A 19,749-nucleotide genomic window follows, 5' to 3' on the forward strand; every position below is an offset into this window, starting at 1 on the left:
GGCCATGGGTGTGAATTATGAGATTTGCCCTAGCCTATGTCATTTCAGTCCTTGTAGTGTGAGTAATGGAGTCTGATACCAAAAGAAGGGAAGTTGGTGGGCTCAGCTACTACAATTAACTTGTGGAGCATACCTGGGATTGTCTCTCCTCTCTCTGTCCCTCCCCTGCTTGCTCTCTCTCTCTCTCTCTCTCTCTCTCTCTCTCTCTCCTTATCAATTAATTAATTAATTTAAAAAACTGGTTGTGAGCAATTTGATTATATTGTTCAAAAAAAAGCATGCTATTGTCAGATATATTTCACAGTAAATAAGTTATTGTAAAATTGTGAACTTTCTATTGAGGTTTAAAAACAATTGCCCCTAATCCTTTCCAATTCCTTTCTCTTGAAGTATCCAATAATTTTCTTTTCTATTCCTGTACTAACATTAAGAACTTTCTCTCCAGGGGGCGTCTGAGTGGCTCAGTTGGTTAAGTGTCTGACTTCACCTCAGGTCATGATCTTGAAGTTTGTGAGTTCAAGCCCCACATTGGGCTCCGTGCTGATAGCTGGAGCCTGGAGCCAGCTTCTGATTCTGTGTCTCCCTCTCTCTCTCTCTTCCCTCCACTTTATCTCTCTCTCAAAAATAAATAAACATTTAAATATTAAAAAAAAGAACTTTCTCTCCCTTCTTTGAACAAAGACGAGATCCTGGGACTCGTGGGTGGCTCAGTCAGTTAAGCATCCAACTCTTGATTTTGGCTCACGTCATGATCTTAGGGTGGTGAGAGCAAGCCATGAATAAGGCTCCATTCTCAGCATTGAAGCCTGTTTAAGATTCTCTCTCTTGGCTCAGGTCATGATCTTGTGGTCTGTGAGTTTGAGTCCCTTGTCAGGCTCTGTGCTGACAGCTTAGAGCCTGGAGCCTGCTTCGGATTCTGTGTCTCCCTCTCTCTGCCCCCCTCCCACTCACATTCTGACTCTCTTTCTCTCAAAAATAAGCATTAAAAAAATTAAGAACAAAATGATTTACTCCCTCTGTTTGCCCCCTCCCACTTACATGTATGCATTCTCTCTCTCTCTCTCTCTCAAGAAAAAAAAAAGATTCCCTCACACATATCCCTCTTAAATTGCTTTTGTTTGCATTAAAATATATTATGAACTTTTTTCCTGATATCTATATAACCATCCATAGTATAGATATACCATAATTTAAAAAAATTTTTATGTTTATTTATTATTGATACAGAGAGAGACAGCACAATCAAGGAAGGGTCAGAGAGAGAGGGAGACACAAATTTGAAACAGGCTCCAGGCTCTGAGCTGTCAGCACAGAGCCCGACACGGGGCCCAACCCACAAACCATGAGATCATGACCCGAGCTAAAGTTGGATGCTTAACTGACTGAGCCACCCAGGTGCCCCTAGATATACCATAATTTATCCAGCCATTCTCCTATTGGACATTACAGTTGTTGCAAATTTGGGTGAAGACAAACGATGCTGTAATAAACATCCTTTTACATATATCCTTATGTCTTTAAAATATTGATGCTTACAAAGCTGCAGGAAAGATGGCCAGAAGTGAGATGAATGAATCTCAGAATCCATACACTTTTCAAGGTGGCATATAGTACCAGATTAGTATCCTGAAAGGTTGTCGCACTTTAAGGTTGCATGAAAATGGCTGTTTTCCCAGGCGCCTGAGTGGCTCAGTCAGTTTAGCATCTGACTTTGGCTCAGGTCATGATCTCACAGTTCATGGGTTCTGGCTCTGTGCTGACAACTAGCTCAGAGCCCGGAGCCTCCTTTGGATTCTGTGTTTCCTTCTCTCTCTGACCCTCCCTGCTCATGCTCTGTCTCACTCTTACCTCTCAAAAAATAAATAAATGTAAAAAAAAATTAAAGAAAATGGCTCTTTTCCCTCATGAAGGTTGTTTTCAATCTTTTTAGTTTTTCCAACTTAGTGGGTGAAAAAACGGTATCATTTTATTTTGTAATTTCCTGATTGCCACTGAGGTTGCCCCCTCCCCCTACCTTTTTAAATGAATACCCTTTTAAAAACTGTAGTAAACGAAGGGCTTCGGAATGGCTCAGTGGGAGAAGTATGGAATTCTTGATCTTGGAGTTGTGAGTTTGAGCCCCTCATTGGGGGGATGTAGAGATTACTTAAATAAAAAAACCTTAAAAATTTTAAATTGTAGTAAAATACACATAACAAAATTTACAATGTTAAGTATTTTTAAGTGTATTGTTCAGTTGTGTTAAGCACATTGACGTTGTGCAACCAATCTTCAGAACTCTTTTTGTCTTGCAAAACTGTAGCTCTGTACAACTCTTCATTGCCCTTTCCCCCATCCCCTAGCAACCAGTCTCCTACTTTCTGTTTCTATGAATTTGACTCCCCTAAGTACCTCATATAAATGGAATGATACAGTATTTGTTCTTTTGTGTCTGACTTATGTCATTTAGCATTGTGTCTCCAAGGTTCATCCATGTTGTAGCATGTGTCACAATTTCCTCTCTTTTTAAGGCTGGATAAAATCCCATTGTATGTATATATGACGTTTTCTTTATTTATCATATAAATAGTGTCAATGGACACTTGGGTTGCTTCCATATTTTGGCTATTATAAATAATTCTGCTGTGAACAGTGCTGTACAAATACCTGTCCCAGTCCTGCTTTCAATTCTTTTGAGAACATATCCAGAAGTAGAATTACTAGATTACATGATCATTCTGTTTAATTTTTTGAGGAACCACCATACTGTTTTCCACAGTAGCTGCACTAGGTTTCCTTTCCTTACATAAATGAGATTCCAGAGAAAGGCAAGCTTCACGTATTTGTTTCTTAGGCCAGTCTCTTTACAATTCCACAAACATGATAAGGAGACAAACAGCAGTGAACTAACTGTCCTGACGCCATCCTTTAGGCTTACTGTTGCCAGAAGCTGGTTTGGCACTCATAGCTCAGCCTTGGTATTCTGTTGGACAGTTGCACAGAACGCCAACATAAGACAAGGCCACTGTCTGGTTATGAGGGATCAAGACAAAGACAACACCATTACATAATCATATCAGAACTGAGACCAAACAAGAACATAGTTCAAATCACAAAAAATGACCAAACATCTACCTATCCTGGCTATTGTGAGTGACTGCTCCCTCATTATCAAACACAGCTTTAACTTCATTCCTTCTGCCTTGTGGATAAAGTTTATTAAGATACCTAATAATAGAATTATTCAGAGAAAAGTTCCCATAAGCCTCGCCAAAATCACTTAACACAGGGCTGAATACGATAAGTTCTTTCTAAAACCTTTTTAATTTGTCACCCCTTGGGATGTGTTCTTCATTGCAACTGGTCAGTAATCCTAACTATAGGTCTTTGACTGAAGGGCACTGACACAGGTCATGCCCAGTTTCATCCCTATGCTTTTTCTGACATTTGTTCTGAAAGCCTTTCTAGTCTATGCATTAAGAGCAACCTCAGTCTTCAAGTTTGTTATCAATAGATCTGATTCCAAACAACCTAAATCAGTGCAGCTCAAAGTTTGCTCTGCCTTTAGCAGCTGCTTAGGGTGTTGGGAGTCGGGGATGGGAACTGATTGCTACTGGTTACCTGTTTTTTTTTCTGGAGTTGTGAAACTATCTTAAAATAAATTGTGGTGGTGCTCCACAATCCTAAATTAAGGAAAGTACTGAATTGTGCACTGTAAATGGGTAAATTGCATAGTGTGTAAATTATTTCTCAGTAAAGTTAAAAAAAAGTGTAGTCCAAAGATTTGTCTTACCATGACACAGGGGTAGAAACTGAGAGTAAGGGTTTATTTTGTAGCCATTTGACAGTTATTTCATATATGTTGAATATAGTAAGAAACAAAAATCCACGTTTCCATATTTACCTTTAAACATTTCATTTTCTAAATATTAGATTTTTAAAAATTATATATTATTTTAAAAATCTGCCTTCTATGGGCTAGGGAAAAACCTAGCGAGGGAAAACCTCAACTTGGGTTGAGGAACACTGACCTAAAGGACCTTTAGGTGTCTCAGTCTCTCAATGTGGAACTACAATGCCCAGAATTCCGCGTGAATGCGTAAGTGACGCCCATTTCCTTGACCTCGTCGCTACGTCCTCTGGGGCATGTAGTACATGCTTTCCGCTGAGCACACCGCGCTTTCCCGACATTTTTTCCTGGTTTGGGGACTGGCACCGTCAGAGGAAAGGTGATGTCTCTCGAGAAAAACTATGTGATATGGGAGGACGTGGGCGGGAATGACACAATCAAACCTGTTGCGTTTCTCGTTGGGGACCAGAAATAGCCTTGGCTTCTAAGCCTTTGTAACTAGCCTTCCCCGGGATCCTCCAGAAAAGTTGGAGATTAAGGGAAGAACTTAACCTGCAAGTCAGGACCGGGTAGCTGCGGCAGGTTTTCTGTCACACAGCACATTTTTGGGCAGAGATGCAGGGTTCGACTGAGAACAGAGGCCTCCTTCCGGGGATTGAATTTTCCAGTGCTCGGAGGAGGTCATGGGTGAGCCCACTCCTAGGCGGGGATGCGGAAGATCACTTACGTTCGTCTGTGCTACTGTGAGCCCGGTGGCGTGGAGGATGCTTGTCATTTGCACGGAGTGACACTGTTTACCCTACACTCATCGTCCTAAGGCCTCTCCTTTTGTTAAGTGACTTCCCAAGGTCATTTATCTGGGAGCACAATTGGGGACATGACATCTTGATATTCTAATCGTTGAGCTACTTCCATTTTCAGTTGTGGGTAGGCGGGAGAATCTTGAAGATACCTTTGTTTTGTACAGGTTTTTGTGTGTATGTGTATCACCCAGGTTGGCGTAGGCCAGGATGCTGTACTGATATACCAATACTATCGTGTTTTTGTTTTTCCTTGTGAACAGACAGCATAGCCATAGACAAAACTCTGAGGCAATATTTTAGTATTGGTTTGTTGATGTAAGGAGGTGTTCCAAGCTGCCAAGTTGAAAGAATTGATAGGACCAAGTGATTATCTCAGCTTCACAAGTATTAGAGTAGACTTTTCACCTTTTTGAAAATAGCTTTTCTTATCTGTAAAATGCAAATGATAATATATACCTGACAGGTTAATTGAGAAAACTTAATGGGATGATATATTTTGAAAGTCTCTTGTGAAATGTTGCAGAAATGTTCAATGCTATGATTTTAGTCCCAGCTTTTCTAAATGTTTCTCAATTAGAAATATAAACATCTATAGTATATTTCTAAAATGAATTATCCTTTTTCATAATTATCTTTGGTTCTTACATTGTTTCACCATTATCTTGATACATTACTTGATTTCTTCTTATTTCCTGATTGGAGATTTAATTATCTTGCTTTTTGGTTCAAACTCTAAGGTCAATAGGGACCAAACCCTTCAAGGTCTTTTAGAGTTCCATAGGAAAGGAGCCGTTATCCTGAAAGTAAATATACCAGAGACCATCTTTCCAAAACAAAAAACTTATAGCTCTGGTGCACCTGGGTGGCTCAGTTGGTTGAGTGTTGTACTTCAGCTCAGTTTCATGATCTCATAGTTTGTGAGTTCCAGCCCTGCATCAGGCTCTCTGCTGTCAGTGCAGAAACCACTTCAGATTCTGATCTTCTGTCCCTTCCTCTCTCTCTGCCCCTCCCCTGCTCACACTCTCTTTCTCAAATATGAATAAACGTTTAAAATAAATAAATAAAATAAAATTTTATAGCTCTGAATTAATGGCTGTTTCTTGTAAAAACATTGAAGGTGACATATTTATATATTCTAAACAGTTTGAGTCTTTTATTTATTTAATTTTAAATGTTTATTTATTTTTAGGGAAGGGAGGCAGAGAGAGAGGGAGACTGGATCCAAAGTGGGCTCTCTGCGCTGACAGCGCAGGTCTCAAACCTGTGAACCCTGAGATCATGACCTGAAGCCAAAGTTGACCACTCAGCCATCTGGGCCACCCAGGCACCCTGAATCTTCTGTTTAAATAGACGGTTCTGAGTGTACAATTTTTTTCCCTTCTGCTTTTATGGTCGAATTTGAAAACTATATATATGTCAAATTTAACAAACATTTTTAAAAGGGAGGTGCAGAAAGAAGCCCCTTTTCCTGGACACTTTTTAAAATTTATTTATTTATTTATTTATTTTACTGAGACAGAGGGAAACAGAACATGAACAGGGAAGGGTCAGAGAGAGGGGGAGACACAGAGTCTAAAGCAGGCTCCAGGCTCTGAGCTGTCAGCATAGAGCCTGATGCGGGGTTTGAACCCACGAACCACAAGATTGTGACCTGAACCAAAGTTGGCTGCTTAACCTACTGAGTCACCCAGGTGCCCCTGGACACTTAATTTTGGACCAAATCCTGCAGTTTGCTTCAGACTAGAAACAAAATCTTAACTAGAGTTAAGGCAGGAAAAAACTTGTTATTTTAATTTAAATTTTGGAACTAATTTGGTATTAATCCATGTCAAACCAATTCTTTTACAGAAGCTGCATGTTGGAATGGGGTTTGGAGTTTTCATAATGGAAGCAAAATACATAAAGGAAAAAATAGTTCCCTTTTTACCAGGATATTACAGCTGACTGCTTGTTGGAAATGGTTTTCCTACCTGAGAAAACTTGTGACGTAAATGAAAAAATACTTTTTCTTAAAAGACTTAACTGTTTGTAAATATGCTTCGCCTAAGAGCTGTTTGTCCATTCTCCTGGAGAGTGTTTCAGTTTCGATCTTGCAGTTGTAAACCACTAATTAGCGAGATGATTAAGTGTACAGATGAAGAGCAAATCTTTGATCTTATTAAAAACAACAGAGCTACGCTTTCCGAGAAGCAAGTGGAATGTGCATTTAATGTACTTTGGCAGTTTCAAAAGCAGAAAACCAGCTTTTTAAAAAATATTGAGTGTATCAGGGACCATCCCCAGTTTCTTACTCTTCATAATTTATCGACAAATCAAATGGAATTCATGAATGATAATACCCTGGTGAATGTGTTGTACCTCACACAACAGTAAGTAACGTACTTTTAGATTTTATAGAAGTGATTATAGTTTATTTTTATATTCAGTTTTCTAAAAATCTCTTTAAAATGGAAAACAATGTGTTTTTTCCCCTGTAAATAGTATTCCTGATCGTTTAATATTTTTAAGATGCTTAGAGGATATTCTTTGTGGTAATCGTTTAACTATATATAAATATATACATATATATGTATATGCATATCAAACATCCTGTTGTGCCATCTAAGTATATACAATTTTTATTTGTTAGTCCCAGTAAAGCTGGGAAAACATTAAAAAAGAAAAGAAATTTTACATTGTTTGCAAAGGACTCCAGCCTTCAAAAGAACTGGGTTTTCTAAGTAAAATATTCAGGAGGTATATAAGAGAAAACACACACACGCAAACACTCACACAGAAGTTGTAATTAGTCTGCTTCTTAGTCTCATTCTTGGAAAAACAGCAGTTTTCTCATGATTGGCCAACCTGTGAGGGCTATCAGTAGCTATAGATGTCAGCATTGCACAAAACAGAGATACAGTTGTTTTTATTAGGGAGACAACATTTACAGGAAATGGGCTTATGACTTTATGTTTTTGGGGGAGTGGTGTTAGACTGAAAAAAGAGTGGCTTTCCTTTTTTGGTGGTCTTTCTGTGGTTGCAAAGTTGTTTCTGTGAGGTACGTGAAGAGAACATGTAATGAAGATGGACGTCATTTACTTTCTCAATGGTTATGTTGGCTTGGAAAATGATGAATAAAATAAAATTCAGTAAGTCTTTATTGCAGGACTCTGCAGAGGCTTTACTATGTTAATGTGTATTGTAAATCTCTGAGTGAGGGCCGTTTCCAAACTCACTTAACCATATAAAACATTGTGTAAAACACCTCGCAAGACTCATGTCTATTAGGCAGATGGAGGAATGCTGCTTGGTAATGATTTGCCTAAAATCTGTAGTTCTATGTTTTCCTCCTAAGTCATATTTTGTTTTATTTATTTTTTTAATATTTTCTATTATTTTATTATTTTTTAAATGCTTTTTATTTTTTTTTTTGAGAGAGAGAGAGAGAGAGACAGACAGACGGCATGATCAGGGGAGGGTCAGAGAGAGAGAGGGAAGTACAGCATCTGAAGCAGGCTCCAGGCTCCGAGCTAGCTTCAGCACAGAGCCTGACACGGGGCTCAAACCCACAAACCGTGAGATCATGACCTGAGCCGAAGCCGGACACTTAACCGACTGAGCCCCCCAGCCACCCCCTAAGTCATATTTTAATAATGAAAGGATTTTAAGAGTAAAATATAATTTTGTTTTCAGGTTTTAAAAACAGTATGTAGTTCAGTTTTGCTTCATAACTCAACCTGAAAGTCTCTGATTTTGGGGAGACAAACTAATATAGCCTTAATGTTATAAAGATGTTGAAATTGGTTAAAATGATATTTTTATACCTATAATATATAGTATTTGTGGTTTAGTTATGTAGAAAGTATTCATTGTTAATGAAGATCTACTGGAGGAGGAACTCATATGCTCTGATGGTACAAGTGTATCAGTGTATCAAGAACTATAAAAATATCCTTGGATTCAGTAATTTTGCTTCTAAAGTTTATCTCTAAGAAAATAATCTGGGATATGAATGGATAAAGAAGATGTAAGATATATATATACACACACACATATATATATACACACGCACACACACACATACATACATACACAGTGGAGTATTACTCAGCAATCTAAAAGAATGAAATCTTGCCATTTGCAACTATGTGGATGGAACTAGAGGGTATTATCCTAGATGAAATTATATGACTAAGATGAATATTATATGACTTCACTTACATGTGGAATTTAAGATATAAAACAGATGAACATAAGGGAAGGGAAGCAAAACTAATATAAAAATGAGGAGGGAGACAAAACATAAGAGACTCTTAAATCCAGAGAACAAACTGAGAGTTGCTAGAGAGGTTGGAGGTGTGGGAAGGGCTAAATGGGTAAAGGGCATTAAGAAAGACACTTGTTGGGATGAGCAGTGGGTGTTATACATAGGGCATGAATCATTGGAATCTGCTTCTGAAATCCTTATTGCATTATATGCCAACTAACTTGGATGTAAATAAATAAATAAATACAAAAAAAAGAGAAAATAATTTGCGATACATATTAAGATTATTGTATGCTGATATTCATCTCAGCATTATTTGTAATATTGAAAAACAAAAATTCTAATAGCAGGTGAATGTTTAAATGATATATTCATTTAATGGAATAAAATACAATGTTTAAAAATTGTTTTGAACACTGTGTAGTGTCATGGGTAAATGACCACATTATAACGTTAACTTACTGAAAAAAGCAGGATATAAAAGTATAAAAGTGGAGCGCCTGGCTGGCTCAGTCAGTGGAGCATGTGACTCTTGACCTTGGGGTTGTGAGTTTGAGCCTCACGTTGGGTGTAGAGATTACTTAAAAATAAAACCTTTTAACAAAATTAAAAAGTGTAAAAGGAATATGTGTGTTTCATATGTGTGTAGAAAAGATAACTGGAGCAAAATGCTACAAATTAATGATGGTGGCTGTTTATGAGGACAGACCTCTAAATGAGTTTTAGTACCCTATTCAAGGTTTTCTTTATTTTACAAATCCTCTCCTGTAAAAATATTTTCTAATCAGAGCAAAGTAATATATGTTATATGTGCTTTTAAAATGATATGTATTGTTGAATGTTTTATTGTTCGGTGGAAAGCATTGAACGGATAAAAGAATGAGAGAGGCCTTGGATAAAGTTTAGATGATTATTATACTGTATCAAGAAATCAAAATACTGAAATGGAAATGGACCAGAAATAAGGACTGTGTAGGAGTGTAATAACTCGAGGTTCACTTTTGCATTATAATTGTTACTTGCATGATTGTTTTAGTAATTTAGAAATGTTTATGTATGGAAACTTATTTTTTCTTGATTTTATTGAGGTGTTCTACTGAGGCACATCGCCTACTGGTTGAAGCCCTAGTTCCAGAAGCATGGAGAAGACTGGAAAGGCAAGTACTTTGGGTTCATTGTCTAAGATCACAGTTATCCTATTCAAGATTAGCTCAGTGAAACCTTGTAGAGAAAGAATAGGGAGCTGCTGCCTATCTAGCAAGCTTCACTGAAAAAAAATTAGTTGATAGTTTTGATTGTGTAAAGGAAAAGAAGGAGGAATGTGTGTTTTCCTTATAAGAGAAAGCTTGAATATTTGCTCTTTGTTTATTAAAAAAATTGAAAAAAATTTTTAATGTTTATTTTTGAGAGAGAGACAGAGAGAGAGGGAAGAGTGCAAGTGGGGGGAGGGGCAGAGAGAGCATCTGAAGCAGGCTCCAGGCTCCCAGCTGTAAACACAGAGCCTGAGGTAGGGCTCAAACTCACAAACTGCAAGATCATGACCTGAGCTGAAGTTGGACGCTTAACCAACTGAACCACCAATATTTGCTCTTTAAATTAAGAGTGGAGACTGTGCTTTTCCACATATATAATTAATCAAAATGTAAATATGGTGGAGTAACAGCTCTTTGGCTTTTTGAATCTTCTTTTCTGGAAGATTTTGCTTCAGAAAGAAAAGATTTGGGGCCCTGACTGGTTCAGGGGGTAGGTTATGGGACTCTTGATCTTGGAGTTGTGAGTTTGAGCCTATATGGGGGGCAGAGTTTACTTAAAAACCTGAAGGAAAAAAAAGAAAGGAAAGATTCTCTGAGTAATAGGCTGCATATAGAAACCTAGAGATTCAGGAGTCATAAAAAGAGAGAAAAGAAGGGGTGCCTGGGTGGCTCAGTTGGTTGAGCGACCGGCTTCAGCTCAGGTCATGATCTGACAGTTCGTCCGTTTGAGCCTCTCATTGGCCTCTGTGCTGACAGCTAGTTCAGAGCCTGGAGTCTGCTTTGGATTCTGTGTCCTTCTCTCTCTCTGACCCTCCCCTGCTTGCACTGTCTCTCTCTGTCTCTCAAAAATAAATATAATACACACACACACACACAAAAGAAAGGACACCACGTTAGTAGAAAGGAAAACTATTCAACACTGTTTTGCAGCATTTGTAGGTACTTGCCTATCACTCCTTCTTTGTTGAGAGACAATGAACATAACTCATAGGTGACTTAGAAGCTTTCAGGTTCGCTGCTGTGAATATGATCAATCCTGATCTCTTTCCTGTACTATACAACTATACACAGCTATATTTGTAGCATGTTGCCATAATCAGTAATCATCTAGGAAAATGTAAAATTTGTTCAGGGTATTCTTCTTATGAGAATAGCAAAATCTATTCTATACAAAACCATACTATTTATACTATATAAGAACATGTGAGAAACTCCATTTATAAAAGAGCCAAGATAATAACAGACCTCATTTTGGAAAATTGTTAGCTATTTCTGAAAATTTAAAATATTTTAATGTAGGGATCAGCATAGCCTAGGTCTGTTATTAATGGAGTAAAACAAATGTTAGTGAAGAAAGGGAAAATCAAGTGGGAAAGAGAAAGGAGGATTTAAAAACCACAGACCAGAGAGGTGGTTCAAGATGGTAGCATAGAAGGCCCTCCTCACTCTACCAAAGACACACCAAACCTACCGCTACATGTAGAACATTTGTCTCTGAAAAAGACCTGGAGACTAGCTGAACAACTCCACAACAAAGACGGCAAGGCCACATTGAAACAGGTGGGAGAGGCAGAGACTTGGCCTCACCAAGAACCCCACTGCTGACTCAGTGACCCACAAGAGGTCAAGACTGAAGAGTTGGCTCTTTTGCCTAATACATAGGAATAAACATTGAAAGTTAAGGGAAAAAAATGAGGAAACAAAGGAATATGTTCCAAATGAAAGAAGAAGGTAAAACCCCTGAAAAAAACCTTAATGAAACAGACATAAGGGGGTGCCTGGATGGCTCAGTTGACTAAATGTCTGACTTCAGCTCAGGTCATGATCTCACGGTTCGGTTTGTGAGTTCATGCCCTGCATTGGGCTCTGTACCTACAGCTTGGAGCCTGGAGCCTGCTTAGGATTCTGTGTCTCCCTCTGGCTCTACTCCTCCCCTGCGTGTGCTCTGTCTCTGTCTCTGCGTCTCAGAAATAAATGTTAAAAAAAACCCCATAAGAAACAGATAAGTAACTTACCTGATAAAGAGTTAAAAGCAATGGTCATAAAGATGCTCACTGATCTCAGGAAAAGAATTTATAAACACAGAACTTCAACAAAGAAATGGAAAACATTAGGAAGTACACGGAACTGAAGAATATAAAAACTGTAAGATATACTGCAGGGGTTCAGTGGTAGACTAGATGGAGCAGAAGAAAGGATTAGTGACTTGGACCAGGGCAGTAGAACTCACTCAAACAGAGCAGCAAGAAAAAAAAAAGACATAACTTGAGGAGCCTATGAGACATCAAATGGAACACTGTTCACATAATAGGTGTCCCATAAGTAGGAGAGAGAGAGAGAGAAAGGGATAGAAAACTTATGTGAAGAAATTATGGCTGAAAACTTCACTAACCTGAGGACAGATCTAGGAAGCCCCAAGAGTTCCAAATAAGATGAACACAAAGAGATTCACACCAAGACACATTATAATTAAAATGTCAAAAGTTAAAGAGAGAATCTTAAAAGCAGCAGAAGAAAAGCTTGTTATGTATAAGAGACCCCCTGACCCCCAGACTGTCATCAAGTTTTTCAGCAGAAACGTTGCAGGCCAGAAGGGAGTGGCCTGATATATTTGAAGTGCTGAAAGCAAAAAACTTCCAACCAAGAATGCTCTACCTGACAAAATTATCACTCAGGATTGAAGGAGCGAAAGAGTTTTCCAGACAAGCAAAAACTGAACAAGTTTCACCACTGGACTTACAAGACTCGTTAAAGGGGCTACTTTAAGCTGGAAAGGAAGGCCAAGTGCCAACAAGAAAACATGAAAGAAGAAGTCTCTCTGGTAGAGGTAAGTATATATTAGCAGTGGTGGACTAATCACTTATTTTAGTATGAAGGTTAAAAGGCAAAAGTAGTAAAAATAAGTATAATTACAACAGTTAAAGAATATACAAAATAAAAAGATGTAAAATGTGACATCAAAAATGTAAAATGTGTGATAATAGTTTTAGAATACTTTCAAACATAACTTGCTATCAACCTAAAATAAACTGGTATGTGCATAGGCTGATATATGTAAGCCTCAGGGAAAACACAAAGCAAAAACTTACAGTAGATATACAAAAGATCATGAGAATGGAATCTACACATAGCACTAGAGAAAGGCATCAAACTACAAGGGAGGAGAGCAAGAGGAAAAAGGAGCAGAGAAGAACTACAAAACAACCAGAAAACAGTTAACAAAATGACGATGAGTACATACCCATCTTTAATTACTTTAAACATAAATGGACTGACACCCACTTCTGGCTCTGTGGCCTCAGCTGCTTTAGGTGTGTGGAGGCTGCGCAGCAGCATGGTGTGGGTTGGGCAGGCAGCCAGTGGTGACTCTAGTGAGTGCTAGTCTGGGGGAACTGGGGAACTAGAAGCTTGGCTGAATCCTCATGGGACTGTTTTTCTTCACCCAGGCAGGGCCTGGCTGCCAACCCCTCTGGCTGTGGACCCCTTACCGAGTTCCCAGACTGATCTTACACACATGGCCTCCCTGTACCTCCAATGAAAGGCCAGCTTTGAAGAAAAGCCCAAAGGGAGAAGTTTGCAAGATGAGTTGTACTGCTGTCACAGAAAATGGATGCTGGATTACAGGCATGGCAGCTTAGGCAGCAGGAGAAGTTGCTGGAAGAAGAAAGGAGGCAGAAAAAGGCTCTTAAACCCAAATGAGCAGAACTCACACCAAGTCAATAAGTAGCAATTCCTGTTTCTCTTCACCAGCCTCTCTCTGGCTTCTCGTGCTCTATTTTTTAAAAAAAATATTTATTTATTTTTTGATAGCATAAATAGGGGAGGGGTAGAGAGAGAGAGGCAGACAGAGGATCTAAAGTAGGCTCTATGGTGGGCTCAAACTCATTAACTGTGAGATCATGACCTGATCTGGCTTTCTTTTCTATCATCCATATGCCTCATTCTAGCCAGAAGAGAGCCTTTATGTTCCCCATCTGTCTTTTGAGCATAAGAGCTTGGACACCAGGAAGAATGGGTTGTCAGATCACTGCCTTGAGGGATTGGCTCAGTGCCCTCATTCGTTGCTCCGTTCCAGTACAGCAGAATCTTGCTCTGGGATGCTTACCCCTTTTGCAGATCATAGGACTGGCCCAACTATGAACAGTAGCTGCTCTGAGCACATGAAAAAGGGCCAACAGTTTTCCTTGTTTTAGCTAGGCATTCAAGTCTTTAACAGCCCATGTACAGCTCAGGCTGTGTGCAGTTATTAATTTAATAAATGTTTTGATGAAAAGGGCACCACCCTCTCATAGATTAAATTCTTCAGTCAAAAGATAGAGAGTGGCTGAATGGATAAAAAAGCAAGACCCATGTATATGATGCCTATAAGAGACTCACTGTAGATGTAATGACACACAGGCTGAAAGTGAAGAGATGGAAAAAGATGTTTCATGTGAATGAAAACCAAAAGTAAGCTGGGGTAGCTATACTTATATCAGACAAAATAGACTTAAAACACATTGTAATAAAAGAAAAAGGTGGGCATTACATAGTGATAAAGGGGTCAATTTAGCAGGAAGAGACAACATTTGTGAATATTTATGCACCCAATATAGGAACACCTAAAAGTATAAAGCAATATGAACAGACTTAAAGAGAGAAGTTGACAGCCTTATAATGATAGTAAGGGCCTTTAATATCTCTCTTACATCAGTGAATAGATCATCAGATAGAAGTAGTAAGGAAACATCAGCCTTAAAACACATTAGACCAGATGGATTTAAATATATACAAAACATTTTACTGAAAACCAGCAGAATATACATTCTTCTTAAGTGCATGTAGAACATTCTCCAGGATAGACAATATGTTTAGCCAAAATAAGTCTGAAAAAATTTTAGAAGATTGAAACATTTATCAAGCATCTTTTCAGACTAGTGGTATGACATTGGAAATCAATCACAAAAAGAGTGGGAAAATTACAAATATGTGGAGATTTGACGACGTGCCACCAGACAACCAATGGACAATTAAAAAATTAAAAGAAATTAAAAAATAACCTTGAGACAAATGAAAATACAACTTTCCAAAATGTGTGAAATACAGCAAAGCAGTTTTAACAAGGAAGCTCATAGTAATACAGACCTACTTCAAGAAACAAGTAAAATCTTGGGGTGCCTGGGTAGCTCAGTCATTTAAGCGTCTGACTCTGGTGTTTGGCTCATGATCTCACAGTGTGCGAGTTCAAGCCCCACCTCAGGCTCTGCACTGACGAGTCTGCTGGGGCTTATCTGCCTTTCTCTCTTTCTCTCTCTCTCTCCCTCCCTCTCTTTTTCAAAAACCAATGAAAATAAACATTTATAAAAATAGAATGAATAAATATATTTGCATATATTAAAAAAAGAAATAAAATCTCAAATAAACAATCTATACTTAAGGGAAGTAGAAGACAAAGAGCAAATGAAGCCCAAAGTTAGTGGAAGGAAGGCAATCACAGAAGTCAGAGAAGAAATTAATGCAATAGAGACTAAAGAGACAAAAGAAAACATCAGTAAAACTAAGAGCTGGTTCTTTGAAAAGATAAACAAAATCGATAAACCTGTAGCCAGATTTACTAAGAAAAAAAAAGAAGGCTTAAATAATGGAATCAGATGAAAGAGGATACATTACAACTGATACTAAAATAATGCAAAGGCTAATGAAAGACTGATAAACAACTGTATACTAACAAATTAGACAACTTAGTAGAAATGGATAAATTTCTAGAAACAGATAATCATATGAATAAATCATGAAGAAGTAGAAATCTGAATAGACCAGTTACTAGCAAGGAGACTGAGTCAGTAATCAAAAAACTCCCAACAAAGTCCAGGACCAAAGAGCTTTAATGGTGAATTCTAGCAAACATTCAAAGAAGATTTAATATCTATTCTTCTCAAACTCTCTAAAAAAATTCAAGAGGAGGGAATACTTCTAAATTCATTTTGCAAAGCCAGCATTGCTCTGATACCAAAATCAGACAAGGGCACCATAAAAAAAGAAAATTACAAGTCAGTATGAACATAGATGAACATAGATGTAAAAATATTCAACAAAATATTAGCAAACCAAAAATCAACAATACATTAAAAAGGTCATATGACATGGTCAAGTGGGATTTATTCCAAAGATGCAAAGATGGTTCAACATCTGCACATCAATTAATGTGATACGCCACATTAACAAAATTGAGGATAAAAGTTATATGTTCATCTCAATAGCATTTGACAACATTCAGTATTGATTTATGACAAAAAATACTCTTAACAAAGCAGGTATAGAGGGAATGAATGTCCCTCGTAATAAAGGCTGTAAATGACATGCCCACAGCTAAGAGCATACTCTCTGGTAGAAAGCTGAAAAATTTCCCCCTAATATGAACAAGACGAAGATGCCCACCCTTATCACTTTTATTCAATACAGTATTGAAAGTCCTAGTCAGAGCGTTTGAGCAAGGAAAAGAAATAAAAGGCATTCAAATTGGAAAGGAAGAAGTAAAGCTGTCACCATTTGCAGGTGACGTAATTTTGTATAAAGAAAACCCCAAAGATGCCACCAAAAACCTGAGAACTAATAAATTCAGTAAAGTTAAAGGATACAAAATCAATATGTAAAATGTCTGTTCCACTTTTGTGCACTAACAACAAACAATTAGAAGACAGAATTAAGAGGACAATCCCATTTATAATTGCTTCATAAGGAATGAAATACCTAGGAATAAATGTAAACAATGAGGTGAAAGTACACTGAAAACTAAGACACTGGTGAAAGAAGTTAAAGAAGACACAAATAAATTGAAAGATATTCCATGGTCATAGATTGGAAGAATTTATATTGTCAACATGTCTATATTACATAAAACAACATATAGATTCAATACAACCCTATCAAAATTCCAATGGGATTTTTCACAGAAATCGAACAAGCAGTTCCAAAATTTGTATGGAACCACAAAAGATCCCAAATAACGAAAACAATCTTCAGAACAGAGGAAGCACCGTGCACCCTAATTTCAAATCATATTAGAAATCTGTAGTGATCACAATCATATGTTATTGGCATGAAAGCAGACACATAGATCAATGGAACAGAATAAAGAGCACAGAAATAAACCTGTTCATGTATTGTCAGTTAATTTACAACAAAAGTGACAAGAATATACAATGGGGAAAGGGCAGTCTCTTCAATAAATGGTGCTGGGAAGACTGAACAGCCACATGCAAAAGAATGAAAATGGACCACTATCTTACACCATACTCAAATAGAAACTCAAAATGGAATAAACACTTGAATACAAGACCAAATTGCCTAAAATTCCTAGAAGAAAACATAGGCAATAAGTTCCTTGAAATTGGTCTTAATAATATTATTTTGGATCTGATTCCCAAGGGCAATGGCAATGAAAGCATAATAATCGTGGAGACGACATTAAACTAAAAAGCTTTTGCACAGTGAAGAAAAGCATCAACAAATTGAAAAGGCAGCCTGCTGAATGAGATAAGATATTTGCAAATCATGTATCTGAATATGGGCTAATATCCAAAATACAGGAAGAACTACAACTCAACAACAACAACACATCTGATTAAAATATGGGCAGAGGAGCTGAATAGATCTTTTTTCAAAGAAGACATACAGGGGAACCTGAGTGGCTCAATTGGTTAAGTGTCTGACTTTGGCTCAGGTCATGATTTCAGGGTTTGTGAGTTTGAGCCCCATGTTGGGCTCTGTGCTGATGGCTTGGAGCCTGGAGCCTTCTTCGAATTCTGTCTCCCTCTCTCTCTACCCCTTCCCTACTTGTGCTCTGTCTCTCTCTCTCTCTCTCTCTCTCTCTTTCAAAAATAAATAAACATTAAACAAAAAAACAAAGTAGACATACAGATGGGCATATGAAACTATGCTCAGCATCGCTAATCACTGGAAATGCACCTCAAAACCATAATGAAGTATCAACTCACACCTGTCAAAATGACCATTTCCCTAAAGACAAAAAGTAACAAGTCTTGGCCAGGTTGTGGGGCAAAGGGAACCCTCTTACACTAATGGTGGGAATGTAAATCAGTACAGCCACCATGGAAACTATTATGGAGGTTCTACAAAAACTAAAAATAGAACCACCATATGATCCAGTAAGTCCACTTCTGGGTATTTATCCAAAGAAAATAAAAACACTAATCAGAGATATATGCACCCTTATCCATTGCAACATTATCTACAATATTCAAGATATGGAAACAACTGAAGGGTCTACTGATGGATGAATGGATAAAGAAGATGTAGTGTGTGTATATATATATACAACGGGATATTACTCAGCCATAGAAAAGAATGAAATCTTGTTATTTGTAAGCACATGGATGGACCTTGTGGATATTAGGCCAACTGAAATAAGTCAGAGAAGGACATATGTAATTTCATTTATATATGTGTATCTAAAAACAAATGTGCAAACAAAACAAAACTTATATAAGTGCAGACAATAGATTAGTGGTTGCCAGAGGTGAGAGGGGTTGGAGCATAGGCAAAATGGGAGAGGGAGGCAAGAGTTGCAAATCTCCAGTCGTAAAATAAATAAGTCATGGGTTTATAATATACACCATGCTGTATATTATAATATAATGTAATATATATAGGATATATAATGTAACTTTATATGGTGGCAGAAGGAAATTAAACTTATTGGGGTAATCATTTTACATTGATATAAATATCAATTCATCATGTTGTATTCCTGAAACTAATATAATATGTGTCGATTATACCTTGATAAAAAATAAGAGCTATGGAACACAAAGAACACAAATATATGGGGGTTAAATAACATGATACTAACAATGAATGGGTCAACTATGAAACCAAACGAGAAATCAGAAATCACATGGAAATAAATGTAAATGAAAAAACCAAGTTTCCAAAATCCTGGGGATGCAGCAAAGTGGTTCTAAGAAGGAAGTTTATAGTAATACAGGTCTACCAGTTAGAAACCTACAGCAGAAAGGAAAGAATTGACTAAAACACAGAAGAAACAATAGGATATTTATCTATAGACAGAGGAGTAGGCTTATCACTGGTTATTATCCCACCCCATGCCCTTTAGCATATTGCTCCTTAAAACAGAAACCATGATAAATTCTTACATTTGTGGTTATGTATAGGTGAGCTCTGTGAGCCTTTATTATATGGGCTGGATTAAGTTAAATAGGATCAAACAGTTGTTTGGGCTGAGAAATTCTACATTCATTTACTGCATTATGCTTTTTAGGAAATTGCATGCCCCAAACCCCTCTGTCTTCTCATCCTCCATTGTTCCATTCTCTTTATCTGTAATATCCTTTTTTTAAAAAAAAAATAGTTTATTGTCAAATTGGTTTCCATACAACACCCAGTGCTCTTCCCCATAAGTGCCCTCCTCCATCACCACCACCTCTTTCCCCCTCTCCCCCTCCCCTTCAACCTTCAGTTCATTTTCAGTATTCAATAGTCTCTCAAGTTTTGCATCCCTCTCTCTCTCCAACTCTCTTTCCCTCTTCCCCTCCCCCTGGTCCTCCATTAGGTTTCTCCTGTTTTCCTGTTAGACCTATGAGTGCAAACATATGGTAT

At 37.7% G+C, this 19,749-nt stretch overlaps 1 protein-coding gene across 5 annotated transcripts in view; it reads left to right on the forward strand.

The window, feature by feature from the left end:
• Positions 1 to 19,749, forward strand: part of FASTKD1 (FAST kinase domains 1) — a 50,468-nt gene that overhangs the window by 882 nt on the left and 29,837 nt on the right. For 3 of the 5 annotated variants that reach the window (XM_029934432.1, XM_029934435.1, XM_029934434.1), the window contains exons 1-3: positions 4,127 to 4,208; positions 6,481 to 7,001; positions 9,967 to 10,035. In XM_029934432.1, the coding sequence (XP_029790292.1) occupies positions 6,667 to 7,001; positions 9,967 to 10,035 (404 nt within the window). In that variant the 5' untranslated portion in view covers positions 4,127 to 4,208; positions 6,481 to 6,666. Of the gene's footprint in view, positions 1 to 4,126; positions 4,209 to 6,480; positions 7,002 to 9,966; positions 10,036 to 12,836; positions 12,959 to 19,749 lie in introns of those variants that run through there. The other 2 variants (XM_029934433.1, XM_029934436.1) reach the window with 2 other exon arrangements.

The sequence above is a fragment of the Suricata suricatta genome, chromosome 3 (assembly GCF_006229205.1).
Source record: "Suricata suricatta isolate VVHF042 chromosome 3, meerkat_22Aug2017_6uvM2_HiC, whole genome shotgun sequence".
NCBI classification, from domain to species: domain Eukaryota; kingdom Metazoa; phylum Chordata; class Mammalia; order Carnivora; family Herpestidae; genus Suricata; species Suricata suricatta.